At 38.6% G+C, this 14,844-nt stretch overlaps 1 protein-coding gene across 1 annotated transcript in view; it reads left to right on the top strand.

Annotated features, from left to right (window-relative positions):
• The window catches only part of STAB1 (stabilin 1), a 104,117-nt gene that overhangs the window by 19,641 nt on the left and 69,632 nt on the right, over positions 1-14,844 (top strand). The window contains exons 8-15 of the mRNA XM_060765865.2: positions 1,789-1,985; positions 3,787-3,926; positions 4,560-4,687; positions 5,299-5,390; positions 6,554-6,676; positions 8,555-8,701; positions 10,394-10,456; positions 12,076-12,189. Coding sequence (XP_060621848.2) covers positions 1,789-1,985; positions 3,787-3,926; positions 4,560-4,687; positions 5,299-5,390; positions 6,554-6,676; positions 8,555-8,701; positions 10,394-10,456; positions 12,076-12,189 — 1,004 coding nt within the window. The remainder of the gene's footprint in view (positions 1-1,788; positions 1,986-3,786; positions 3,927-4,559; positions 4,688-5,298; positions 5,391-6,553; positions 6,677-8,554; positions 8,702-10,393; positions 10,457-12,075; positions 12,190-14,844) is intronic.

Here is a 14,844-nt window from a genome sequence, read left to right as displayed (position 1 = left end):
ATCCTTACTATAGTCCATTGGTGAGGAACCTGTGATCTTCCAGATAGTCTTGGACTACCATAACCATAAGACCCAGCAGCACAGCCTGTGTCAGAGATGTTGAGAGCTGGAGTCCTACAACACCTAGAGAGTCCCAGGTCCTAATTCAGAAGGCAGGTCCCAGGCTACTCAACCTTACTGTAGTTCATAGATCTAATTCAGAATTCTGTCCTGGGGAATTGCCTAGAAAGAACTTGGAGACATTGCTTTCTTGCCCAAAGGAAAAGAAGTCCCTACTTAGTGTGGTTTCAAAAATCCTCCCAGATTTATGTCAACCTCTGAGGATGCGTGCCACAGATGCAGGCGAAACATCAGGAAAAATGCTTCTAGAACATGGCCACACAGCCTGAAAAACCTAGAACAACCCAGCATTTGGCATGCTTCTGGAAGGTCCTTCCTGGAAAGATGAGGGATAGAAACCACCATCTGCCACTGCTAAGATGAGTAAACCATCAAAAGTTCATTATCAGCAAAGAACACAAGTATATTGAGCCAACTATCTCCAGCTAGAGATAACAGCAGCGATTTATTTCCCATCTCTAGTAGTAGATAATTGGGAATATTCCGTATGAATATTGTCATCCATTTTTGTAATGATCATATATTTCATGTTACTATTCATGATATGTATTGTAATGATATCTTGTAGTATATTCTGGATTTCTTATTTTTCAGGTGCATTTATTTTATTATTTTTATCAAATTAATATGCAGCAGTTTTTTTTAAAAAAAAGATTATTTTATTTACACCATCTTCATTCTGCATCACTGTTGTATGTTTCTAAGCATTTGGATTTTTGTTTTTGACTGCTGCCCTTTTGGTATAGTTGTGATTGAGGACTCCGCCTGATCTTGGAAATGTTAACTGAGGGCAAATCGGCCCCTTTCCTCTTTCACCAAGTAGCAAAGGCTCAAGGGAAACAATCCCTGTGGACTGAATTATCTTCATATTTCTCCCTCGATGCCATTTAGAGAGGAAGATTGCAGGTGGCAAAACCTAGGCTAAAACACAAGGTGACAAACCTGCACTTTTGTCCACAGACTTGATGATATCAGGCTTCATCCCAATACTAGGGTCAAAGACTATTTGAGATGTAGTGCTGGAAAGAGAGTTTTACAGATACCACAGACTAAAAAAAAAAAAAGACCAAGGAATGGACTCAAGAATAAATCAAGCCTGAACTCTTCATAAAAGCTAAAATATCTAAAATGGGGCTGTTGCACTTTGGCCACATCATGAAATAACATGGCTCATTAGAAAAGAGAACAATAAAATGGAAGACAGGAGAAAAAGAGGAAAACCATATTACCGAAGGATTGATTCAACCAAAAAAGCTACTGTCATGTGTTTGCTAGAGCTCTTGATGACTGCAGATATTGGGGCCTCTCATTCATAGTGTTACCATATAATGAACCTGGCATGATCCCAAATAATAACAGTGTCAGAATCATGTCAGTATTCTCTGACATTATCTAATACATGAGTTATCAGATGAGTGGAAATTCAATCTGCTTTCTCATACCAATTCCCTACTTCAGTTCTGGTCAAAGGATCCTTGAGAAGCTACTAATAAAATTAAAATTTAACTTTTAAGCATCTTAGTTTCAGCATAATAGCTGCATTAAAATTTAGCAGAGCCATTTCATCCTTTATTGTACGTATTGTCAGTACTTTTACTGCACAATCTCTCAATTCAGCTTTACGCAGGTTATATCTCTCCTAATTTTTCTCATTTGCTTTATTTCCAGCTCAGGATCCCTGCCACTCCTCCCCGTGTTCCTCATGGGCGGTTTGCAAGAGCCTTGGGCCCACCAAATATGAATGTACTTGCCAAGAGGGATACCAGGGGGACGGGAGAGTTTGCCAAGCCATCAATCCCTGTCTCTTTAATAATGGAGGCTGCCCTGAAAATTCCACCACGTGCAGGTTCGAAAGCCCAGGAAAGGTAAGCCAGTGAGCAGCAGCATGCTTTTTTTCACAATGCGCACATTTCAAAGGTGACAGATATTTTGGGTGACTCTGGATTTCACAATCCCAGCCACTTTCTTCTCCCATTGAAATTGGCTTCCCTTTGCTCTGTTTTGCAAGGAGCATTTGGCATATATTGTCAAATGCTTTCATGGCCGGAATCACAGGGTTGTTGTAGGTTTTTCGGACTGTATGGCCATGCTCTAGAAGTATTTTCTCCTGACGTTTCACCTGCATCTGTGGCTGGCATCCTCAGAGGCTGTGAGGTCACAACCTCTGAGGATGCCTGCCACAGATGCAGGCGAAACATCAGGAAAAATGCTTCTAGAACATGGCCTGAAAAACCTAGAACAACCCAGCATTTGGCATGCTTCTGGAAGGTCCTTCCTGGAAAGATGAGGGATAGAAACCACCATCTGCCACTGCTAAGATGAGTAAACCATCAAAAGTTCATTATCAGCAAAGAACACAAGTTATAGTAAATGGCTTTCCTCAAGATGCAATCATTGTTTGTGATCAAGATGTGCATTATGCATCTGCTGAATTGATACATCCCAATCCAGGATGATAAGTAATGTTCGAAGGACAGGAAGCGAGCTTAAAACTAGAGAAATCTTCTTGGTGTATTTCATAGAGAAATGCCACTGAGTCTACTTTTATACTTTTGGGAGTAATTTATGTTTTTCAGACATGATTTTTTTCATTAAAATGTCATAAGTAAATGATGTTTATATTTTCATCTAGGTACATTTTGCAGTGTATTTTGCTAAATTAAGCAGGTTTACCTTGTTTCAGAGGGCAGCTGGAGTTTTGCTAAGGTTGCCTAAAGTTTTATGATCACATCAGCCACTCTAGTGTATACATTGAATAGAATTAATACAATTGGATGCCTCTTTAATTGTCAGTGCTATGGAATTTATTTATTTATTTCATACATTTGTACCCCGTCCTTCTCACCCCTGGTTGTTTGGGGGGGGGGGGGGACTCAGGGCAGCCTTCCAGCAAGCACTCATTCGAGTGCTAACCACAGTCATAGACACATTTAAAACAGATCATTAAAATACATTACATTTAAAACATTTGATTAATATCACGCCGGTTTAAAAATCATTGTTCGGGACAGTCCATTGTCATACATATCACATTGAGTCTTATCCCATTTTTTGCTGCTACTGTTCAAATGCTCGACAACACAACCAGCTCTTTAGTTTCTTTCTAAAAGACAGGGGGGAGGGGACCAGTCTGATGTTACTGGGAAGGGAGTTCCACAACCAAGGGGCCACCACAGAGAAGGCCTTGTCTCTTGTCCCCACCAGTCGCATTTAGGATTGTGGTGGGATCAAGAACAGGGCCACTCCAGCTGATCTTAAACTTTGTGATGCTTCATAACGGGAGATACGTTTGGAATGCTGGGAGTTGTAGCTTGGTGAGGCACCAGCCCTCTTTGGCAAAGAAGTCTAAAGACCTTGTGAAACTACAACTTCCATGATTCCATTGCATTGAGCCATGGCAGTCAAAGTGGTGGCAAACTGTATTAATTTTACAGTGTAGATGCCCCCTTAGTTATAGTACTTTCATTCAATGAAATGAAACTGGTGGTCCTTATTTTCAGTGCAAAAGTGATAGTAATCAGCTGTATAACTGTGGGGTGACTACATCATGAATCCCCCAGCTGTCAAAGGCCATCGGCCACAGATTCTGTGAGCTGTAGTTCCAAAAGATAGCTTTTCCAATCTTTTCTTGGATGGAGCATTGCTAATCCGCTTTCTTTTTCGTAGTCACAGTGTGTGTGCAAACCTGGGATGTTTAGGAGCAGATTAAGTACAGATTTGGGTTGTTTGTCCAGTTCCAATGGATGTAGACTGCACTCCTGTCACAGAAGCTCAACATGTGAAGTGGGCCCTGATGGGATGCCCAGGTAAGCTTCTGAGAAATGTCACAATTAATTAAAATTGTGGAGTAAGAACCATTCTGTATGTGTGAGTGTGAGGGCGGTTCGAGACAGCAGTAAAGTCTGCTTCAACCTGGGTTTAAAAAACCCAGGTCGGGATGGACTGTAGTCCACACACTGCCAAAAAAGCCTGTGCTTTCCATGGGCATTGTCTACATGTCTTTCTGATTCCTACCAGGAGAACAGGGAGACAGCCCTCACTCCTCCCCCAATCCCCCTAAAACCCCTTTTAAAAATAAAGGAACTTACCTGGCCTCCATTAGTGTGGTGCTGGGTTGTGGAGGGGTGGGGTGGGGAGGGGGTTGTGGAGGAGGTTAGAGCCCTCTCACATTTCCCAGGTTTGATTCACCCCGGAAAACGCGAGATGGCTGTGCGGACGGCCCCTTCAGAAGTCCCAGGACACCAACTTCCTGGTGTTTCTCTCAGACCATATGAATCCCTGACATTTCTTGATCTTTTAATCGATAGAAGAACTTTGAAAAAGTTACTATGGTTTCTGGAAGTTTAAATCCAAGAAGTAACTTTTCAAGCTTATCCTCTGTTGTTACTTGACCAACTGGTTTTCAAAAATAATTCTGATTCTACTCTAACATTATTCAGGTGTGTCTGTCAAGATGGAGAGATTGGAGACGGTACCTCCTGCTTTGGAACCATCTTGAAGCAAATCTCTTGGCTGGACATGCAAGGACCACCTTATGGATCACTGAAAACTGCAAAGAGCATGTTTGGTAACCATTTCATCAGAGTTGGTTTGATCAGGCAGGGTATCATAAAAATATCCCAATTACCCCAGGTACTGTGAACAGCAATGATGGAGCAAAGGAAACATATGTATGACTGTCGGGCCAAATTATGGTCAGCTCCTATCCCAGAGTTGCTCATGGCTATTTTATGTAGCAATCAAGAGCTGGAAGTTTTTGATCGTAGACGGAAACATGATCAATGACTGTGTAAATGTTTGGACACAATCAGTTCAAACCCCAATCTGTAACAAAGGAGTGTCAGGTCACTAGGCAAAACTATACTTTGTTACTCTTTTAAAAAAATTAATCAAAGTGAAATAGGGGAGATCCATTCCTAATTTTCTTTCTTTTTTCCTTTCCCCCTTTTTCCCAAGGAAGGGTATCAGGTTGGTCCTATATTATTCAGAAAGGATTGCAACTCTACCGAGAGGACACAATTGAGAAACATTATTGAACTAATAGAAATACTTGGGCAAAAATGTAGTAATAAATATCTGCAGACATATGATATTGCAAATATATTACTATAGTGATAAATCCAGCCAGATATAGCACTGTCTGTGAATTTGTTTTAATTTTTGCTTGTCTTTCAATAGAGTTGGGTTGCTCGGTACTTCTGGAGAACTATGGGCCTGTAACAGTGTTTGTGCCATCCCTTACACGCTATCTTGATAGACTTATATTCAATGTAAGTATCCTTACTACACTTTGTAAACCATCTTGGTAACTTCCTGTTTACAACGTGGGACATTGGGAAAGGAAAAACAAATACCGCAATTCAACTTCTAGTCCAACTATAGTAGACTGATTGAGTCAGTGGACAAGCTCGTTTTCTATTTTGTCATTGACTCAATGAGCCTACTTTACTTAGTGCACAGCTATACAGACATTGAACCGTGAAAAAAAGAGGGGGTGAATAAGCTCCATGATAGCTATCTGATTCAGGTTAATACTGAACCACATTAACAACAGTCGGGAGTTGCTTTTGGAGAAGGGCAGGGGGAAAGGAGGGGAAGATTCCTCTCTTCCTCATCCACTGTTGCTTTACTTCCTTCAGTGACATAATCCTTGTACTTCTGTCCCTGTCACCAGGAAGCAAACCTGCAAAAAAAAAAGTGAAGTATTTAATTAAAATAATAGAATCCTTAAAAACCTATAGTCTGGAATCTTGTATTCACTTACTTCAGAGTAAATGCTATGGAATTCAGAATTATTTTCTATTAAGGCTTGCTTTGTTAGTAGCACTTTAAATGTCCATACCATACTTATAGTTTATTACAAAATCAGATTTGAATAAAATCAGTGGCCACTGGAAGTCAGGCTCCGTCTACTTGCCATATAAAATCCAGTTTGTCTGCTTTAAATTGGATTATATAGTAGTGTAGACTCATAAAGCCACTTTGAGTCCCCTTTGGGGGAGATAAAGCAAGGTAATAATAATAATAATAATAATAATAATAATAATCCATTCAAATATGATAATCTGGATTATTTGATTTGTTGATCTGAATTATATGGCAGTGTAGATCTAGCCCCAGAGAAGATAGAAAATGCCTACTGATTCTTCTGTGAACAAATCAGAGAATTAAAAGATTGCAATTTTGGAGAAATTATCTATCATAGGAACAGTTTAGCTTGTGAACATGAGCATAAACTTTTTCAATTCCTGCCTGTCTGGATAAAAATTAAAACCAACTCCTGACATTAAGAATACTTTAGATTATCCAAACAAATATGTAACTATATTAGGTAAATGTTTGCAATGTGGAATTAGAAATACTTTTATAAAAACACTGTAAATCAACACATTAACATTTCTGGTTATTGATATCACGTTTTGTTTCTGCAAAGGTTACATATGCACAAAATTTATGCAAAATGCACATAATACCTGGGCAGCATTTGTGGAATGATATGACCAAAATCAAGGAACTATGGACATTGTCTGGACACAAAATAATATTCGGTGATGAGGTAAAATAATAATTTTATTTCTATATACCTGATTTAAGAGGCCAGATATATTTCTACATTGAAACTGTTTTATCTTTTATTTCTTTTCTTTCCCCATCATCCAATCTATTCTGAAGTCCTACGCCTGGTTTTGAAATATCATAAAAAGAGTTTTCCAATACTTTCATCTGAAATTCTCAAGGATTACTTGTATATTCTGTTTTGTATTTGTTAGCACTTTTCAAGGATTTCAGTATTCATGAATTTATCCCAAAGTATTTTATTATTACTTTGATTGTTCATTTGTTTTTGTTGGAAAATTCCAGAATCCTTTCTCAGGTTCTTTTGCTGTTAAAGCAATTGGGGTCTAGGTAGAACATTTTTTTTCACCAAAACACTCTCTGTTTGCTCTTTTTTATTATTTGAAATGCATGTGTATCCAAGTAACTAGATTGTGTAACCCAGGAAAGTTCCTAGGTCTTCATATAAAAATCCTCCTCCCCCTTCTCAACCTCTATCACTACTTCTTCATCTCTATTTTCCCATCTCTCCTCTTCTTCTCCTCGCCTTCAGCCATGCTTCACGTCTCCATCAACAGAATGGTGAGTTAAGAATAAAGATACTACTTCTCATTAGCTAGTTAGGATGTAGGCTCTTAGTGGATATGTAAACATAAAAGCCATTAGTAAACTTTTTCTAAGTGTTTAATCTGAAGCTGCCTGTGTTGGTTATTTTGAGCCCGTATCACTTCAGGGAAGCAATGTAAGATTGAAACTTGCTTGTATGTTACTCTACTAAAATTAAGACTGATTCCTCAAAGCTTTAGCTCTCATATTTTCCCCAACCGTTTTATGATATTTTTTTCCCTTCTCCCCAACCGTTTTATGATAAATATTTTTTCCCCTTCTCAACCAGCCATTCCTGGATATTGTTATATTCTTCTTTATATTCTCTATATGTGGGTGTATCTGTAAATGTGTATTTTGGTCAGTTACATATTAAAAATAATTAGTTGAACTGCAGGTAATCCATTCTTGCAGATTCAACATCAAGGAATGACTTAAATATGGGAATGTTTCTTACTACAGTTAAAGCTTCAATGTAATCTCAGATAATCTCAAGCAACATGTTTTCCAATGGAGCTAATTCAATTATTACCCAATGTGTAGAAACACAGAACAATGTGTTGGAATAGGACATAAAAAGTCCTGTTTCAGTTTCACACTAAGCCATGAAACTCACTGGGTGACTCTGGGCCATTCGGTTTTCCTAATCGTGGTTCACCACACAGTTATTGTTAGAATAAAATGGAAGAGGAGAACCATGTACACAACTTTAAGCTTAGCAGTGAAGATGTAGGATATTAATGTAATTAATCAAAGGAACATTCCAGACCTAACAATGATTGGGTTGGATGCAGAGACATGCAAGGGGAAGAAGCATTTGGAAAAAAGCAAATGGGTTAAACCCTTCTGCCGGCAGGACTGAAGACCGATAGGTCAGAGATTTGAATCCAAGGAGAGCGCTGATGAGCTCCCTCTGCCAGCTCCAGCTCCCCATGCAGGGACACGAGAGAAGCCTCCCACAAGAAGAGTAAAGCATCAAAACATACGGTCTCCCCTGGGTAACCTTGCAGATGGCCAATTCTCTCACACCAGAAGCGACTTGCAGTTTCTCAAGTCCCTCCTAACACACACACACACAAACAGTGTAGTTACTTGATGATTACAGCAAAGTCAAAAGTTACTTTCAAGAAGTATAGCTTAGATAAATGGCATGATATGCTGGAAACAAAATTGTCATACCTTAGCCAGTTAGAACAGATGTCTCATTCTGTCACTTCACTGGCCATATGATGTGCTGACATTTTCGCTAAAGAATAATCTTTTTTCTCCCCAGAGGGCACGACCCAGCAGTTTCAGATATTCAGATATCCCAGGAGATCAATATGTCCTGAAACAGTCAAACCTCCCCGCTGTTAATGGCATTATACACATTGTCAATAACTTCAGGAAAAAACCCACAGAAGATCTTGGAAATTCCCAGGTATCCGGAAAGGTCCTTTTTCTTTGCAGGAAATGAGAGGAGGGGGAGATGATGTGGATTCATCCTGTGACAAAATTTCTTCTGGATAATAGCCATTTCTACTTCAGGGGACATTGAAGTGTCCTACTATTAACACAATTCAGTATTCAGCATCTTCTAAAGCAGGGGTCCTCAAACTAAGGCCCAGGGGCTGGATAAAGCCCTCCAAGGTCATTTATTTAGCCCTCACTCAGGGTCAACCTAAGTTTGAAATGACTTGAAAGCACACAACAACAACAACAACAACAACAACAACAACAATCCTATCTCATCAGCCAAAAGCAGGTCCACACTTCCCATTGAAATACTAATAAGTTTATATTTGATAAAATTGTTGTTCATTTTAATTATTGTATTGTTTTTAAGTGGGGTTTTTTTTGCACTACAAATAAGATATGTGCATTGTGCATAGGAATTCATTCATATTTTTTTCAAATTATAATCCAGCCCTCCAATAGTTTGAGGGACTGTGACCTGGCCCTCTGTTTAAAGGTTTGAGGATCCCTGTTCTAAAGAGTGAATCATTGACAACGTGATTCATATAGTCCCTACAACTAGATGGAAGCTGTAATACTCTAAAACATTTGAAGATGCCATGAAGAGTGTTATATATGCTATGAACCCTGTATCTGTAGAATAGGTTTTCTTGGTTTCATTTATCTACATCCAACAAAATATGTTCTGCATGACTTTATGTTATTTTTGTGCCAGTAGGTCTTCATTTCAATAGGGTTCACTGTTATCCGTGGTTTCACATATCTATATAAGGTTCAAGAACATTTCTGAAGTTGGTTTGGGGTCTGTACTGTATATATAAAATAACATAAAGAATGCAATCCTCAACACAGTGTCCTAAGAAATAAATCTCAATGAATTTAGCAAAAGTATTCCTGAGACTGCCCTGGTAGTTGAAAGGTACTCATCTGTCTGCTTGAACACAGCAAAAGAGGAGGCAAATGCTGTTGTTCATTTTCCATTCATTTTGAATTTATACATGGATTTTTTTCATATAAGGACGTAACCTTAATTTCCCTTTTCAGCCCTTAAAGGTTATGAAGCATGGGATGAAGGGTTTCCTGGGATACATCTACACTGTAGTATTAATTCAGTTTGACATCACTATCATGACTGAAACCTGGGAATTGTAGTTATGTGGGGAGTACCAGCACTCTTTAGCAGACATTGCAAAAACTACAGACATTGCAAAAACTACAATTCTCATGATTTCATAACACTGAGCCATTGTAGTAAAAGTTGTGTCAAACTGCACTAATTCTGCAGAGTAGATGCACTACTGGTCATTAGGAATAAGTTTAGGGATGAATGGTGGGCAATAAGAAGAACATGAAGTAAGTCCTTTCCTTGAACCTCACCACCTCAATTCCCCTGGAAGTCCAATAATGGGCTTCCTATGATTATTAATAATTGTGCAGTTATTCCATTTTTCTTCATTCACTATTTTTTCTCGTAAGAGAACAGATGTAAGATTTACTGGAAAAACATAGGAAGGCTGCAAATGGAAAACAGTAATGTTTGCACATCCTGTAAAACTCTGTAAATGGGGTGATGCGATTGCACAGGAAAAGACTCATCTGGAAATACCTTGTGTCCTTCATGTCTTCTTTCTCTTATGCCTCTTTTTTTTTCCTCCAGAAAACAGTTGCAGAAATTATTGCTTCAATGGAGATTGCCAGCCGATTTGAAACCATTTTGGAAGTAAGGCTATTTCCCACACCTACTCATCTTATAGTCTAAATAATAAGTATTCTTAAAAGCATTTTTTTAAATGAAAATATTGTTTTTATATAAGAGGCTAGTAAAGCATTCCTAAATGCCAGAAAAACAGGAGAAGAGAATGATGGACTTCACAAGAAAAAAATAAGATTCAATAACTTATTTTTGTAAAAGAGAATCATAGTAAGCATTTTGGATATTATAGCTGTTGGCCTGGATGTTGGTCTTTTTTTATTCCCAGAATAATATTTCTGAAATCCTGTCTCTAGAAGTATCAAAATGAAATAGAGGGCATTTAAAACACATGTTTCTTCAGGTAAAAGAAGATGTCTGTTTGGCATATCACTTGCTTTTCTTTACCTACACATCTTGCACTAGGTTTTGCTTTGTCATTGGTCATTAGAAAGTAAACATTAATTTATTTTCAGTTTTGGTTACTAAAGAATGTGTTTCTGATGAATTGCAGTTGCGGAAAGAAAATGAGGTAATCACAAGGAATACACATTCCCCTTAAAGTGTAATTTTATCTAGACAGACAAAACAAGACTATAATCCAGTAGAAAGCTAAGCATATCTGAGAACTGTTTCATCAGAGTTATCCTTGTTTTGGGATGTTCTAAAAAAAAGATGTAGGAGAAAAATGGAATTCACTGTTGTAAGAAGAATCATTTAACATTTTCAAACTATCAGAAGTATTTGGTTATTTTCTTTCTGTGATATATATATCACAATAAATCAGAAGGTATTTACTTCTTGGGAGGAGAGCAATGACTAATCTCAATAAAACAGTGAAGAGTAAAAAGATCCGCATAGTTAAAGCAATGGTATTCCCAATAGTAACCTATGGATGTGAGAGCTGGACCATAAGGAAGGCCGAGTGAAGGAAGATAGACACTTTTGAACTGTGGAGCTGGAGGAAAATTCTGAGAGTGCCTTGGACTGCAAGAAGATCTCAATGCTCTGAAGCATTTTCTTGTTGTTCTTTGTGGTATCTACTGAAATAGTTTCAAGAGATGAGTTTCCAAAATACAGATGTCAAGTCATCCTAATCCTTTGTCTATTTGTAGACCTTACTAACAACTTCAACTAGGACTAACTGTGGGCACCTAACTTTTCTCTTATGTACATTGGTTCTGATCCAGCAAAACAGTCTCTCTAAATCCTGCTGAAATCAATTGGTCTTAAATGAACTATAGCTGATTTGTAGCATTTCAGTAGGTCTTTAGCCAGCTTAGGATTTATATATAGAACAAACCTGAACGTTAATAGCATTTGGATGGAAGAAGTCAATAAACATCAAGTAGAGTATTTCAAAGAAGGGCAATGGGTCACCACCTCTGAGTATTCCATGCTTGATACAATCTTTTGAAATGTATGAGGTTGCCATAAATCAGCACAGAAATTGGAGGCACATAAATGCACATATCTAACAAAATACTAGGAGAAATTCATTATAATCATTACTTACTTCTATGAGCCAATTCAACATTTATACACTGAAACTATTTAATTTCGCGAATCATTTTCTACTATAATATCCATAGTGATGGTGCCTAATTGTTAAAATTTTATTATGTTTTTTTTTTTTTTTTTTTTTGCAGAATTGTGGTCTGCCCTCAATTTTGGATGGCCCTGGACCTTACACTGTGTTTGTGCCAAGTAATGAAGCTGTGGATAAATTACGGGATGGAAGGCTAATTTATCTCTTCACGGAGGTGAGATTATTTCCATTACTAATTTCTGATAATGTTGTAATTTTACAAGGACCTATGATTTGTTATCTTGAGTGGTGAATTTCATAAAGCCTTCCCCAATCATCCAAATGTGTTGGACTGTAGCAGTTATTATGCCTGTCCTTCATAGCCATCCAACACATCTGGAGAGCACCAAGTTTGGGAAGACTAATGCAGCTGATAGTCTTCCCTGAACCACTTTTACGAGCTTCAAAAGGAAAAGAATAAGTCATAGAACTACCTAATTAACTAGTTAAAATATTTATATCGGACCATATATCAAGAGATCTTAGGGCACCTTAAAAATAGCTTTAAATAGGTTGAACGAGTTAAAAAAACTGTAATAACTTGATGCCTAAAGGACACGAGTGACATTTAGGATTGACTCATTGACTATCATGTTCTGCAAATGCCTAGAGAGAATGTACTTCCCTTTTAGGAGTCAGCCTCACAGACAAATTGTCATATAAAGTGTGATTTTTGTTACATGCCCTCTGGTTCTGCAATGATATACATTAATGTAATGCAATACATTACAAGGAATGTTAATGTATTAATTGCTCTTTTGGCCAACTGTACAGCCTTACTGCATAATCAATTGTATAGCTATATGTCAGAAACTATTTAAAGGCACACAAAAATAACAACAACAGGGGATATATAAAAACACCTGTGCTGTCGCACGCTGGGCCTGTGTATAAGACTGTAGACAGGACATAAATTTTGTGTGCCCAACGGGACGCCGGGGCTGCCTCAGATTAAAGGCCTTTGGATTTCCTTAAAACACAGAGTCTTTAGATTGCTTAAAGGTTCAACAATGTTATTTATTAATGAAAACAAACAGGTACTTTAAGGCTTTCTTAACAGTCTATTGGCTCTTGCAATCTTGTTCACTGGGAACAGGCACTATCTTCTTAACTGTAATTAACTAATGGGGAAATCCTTAACTTCTAATTTGGGCAGTCTGTACTTGCCTCTGTTGGCATGGAGCCCCTGCACCCAGCACCAACTGCGTCTGGCTTCTGCGAGCGACCCTTACCAAGCAGAGCTTTGTAGACTTCCAGGGGGAAAAGAAGGAGTTCAGGTTTTAGTGATGGCTGGCTGAAGTCCTTCAGCAAAGGAGCTGTAAGGCTGTATGATCCTCGGCCAAGCTGTGGGGCTGTATCTCCCCGGCCAAGCCGTAGGCTGTATATCTCCCCGGCCAAGCCGTAGAAGACAAAGCTTTCTGCAGGAGCTCTCGATATTATGTCCTGTACACAAGGCTTCTCTGTATGGACTGAACCAAAAAGGCTCCTATTCCCTCCAAAAACCCAAAGGGGACGGGACCAGGGAACCTAACTATAATTGACAGGTGGCTTGCCCTATGATTGCAGCCAAAAGAAGCCACCTACCTGCAGAGTCCCTGAAACTTAGGACTATAACAAACATTAAATGCAAAGCAAACAAAATTGGAGCTCCTGGTACAGCTGTTCCTGCACAACACCCCATACACACAGAGACATACACATACAGAGATGTACAAGTACATGTATTTGTCACAGACTCATAGAATTATAGAGTTGAAAGAGACCCCAAGTGCCATCCAGTCCAACCCCCTGCTTTGCAAGAATACACAACTGAATCCTTCCTGACAGGTGGCCATCCTGCCTCTATTTAAAAATTTCCAAAGAAGGTGACTCCACTACACTCTGATTTCAACTGCATATTAAGAGAGATAGATATGTTTGTGTGTAACACAAAAAGTCAGGCTGTACATTCTCTAAAATAAAGTAAACAATATTTTGCACCCATCTTAGATGTTTTTCATACTACACAGTTATTGGATGTTGATTCTGTGGCATAATGTAAAATAAACCACGTGTAATTCATGTTTGATCAGCCCACACACTGCCTTGCCAGAGAAAGAAAACATGCCATGTAGGTGAACAGTAAAGAACAAGTAGTTTACTCTTCTTAAATCCAGAACAACATATGTACAATATGATCAGTTGCACCAACTCACATAATGTCCTTTTATGAGAGGTTTTAAAATAGTCTTTCTTTGTCCATGTGGCTAAATCTTCCTCCAGCTGCTCATGAAGTAAAAGTACATTTCTAACTGTCTCTTTCTCCTTCTCTCTCCTTCTCTCTCTGCACCTGCATAGATCAAGCCTGACTTAGAAATGTAACCATAACCAAATGTCCCAGGCTCAGCCATCTCCCTGGGCATTGCCCAACCAATCAGCTTCATGCATCTTATTTTACAGTTGACACACACTCACTCACTGATTCCTTGCATGCTCTAACAGATTCCACTTCCATGGATGCATTGTGCAGAATTGTGAGATTTGTAGTTTGGCATGGCACTCACAGTGAATTCTAAATCCCTGATGAAACCAAAAAATCCAGAATTGTCCAGATGGGACGATAACAATTAAAGTAATATTAAAGTGCTGATGCAGTGTAAAGGAGATGTAACTTCCAAGCTCTGGCTTTTGTTTAGGGACCCAACTCCCCAGATCCCCCAAACCGCACAGCAACATCTCAATCGGATTCTAGCAGATTGTAGCCTAAAAAGGTAAACTCTTTCACTCTAAAGTCCCAAAGTACAGCTACTGTTATATCAACCTCATCACACTAGAGCTTGTAGTTTAGGGA

This window comes from Anolis sagrei, chromosome 2 (assembly GCF_037176765.1).
Source record: "Anolis sagrei isolate rAnoSag1 chromosome 2, rAnoSag1.mat, whole genome shotgun sequence".
Taxonomy (NCBI): domain Eukaryota; kingdom Metazoa; phylum Chordata; class Lepidosauria; order Squamata; family Dactyloidae; genus Anolis; species Anolis sagrei.
This window is presented reverse-complemented; position numbering and strand designations above follow the sequence as displayed.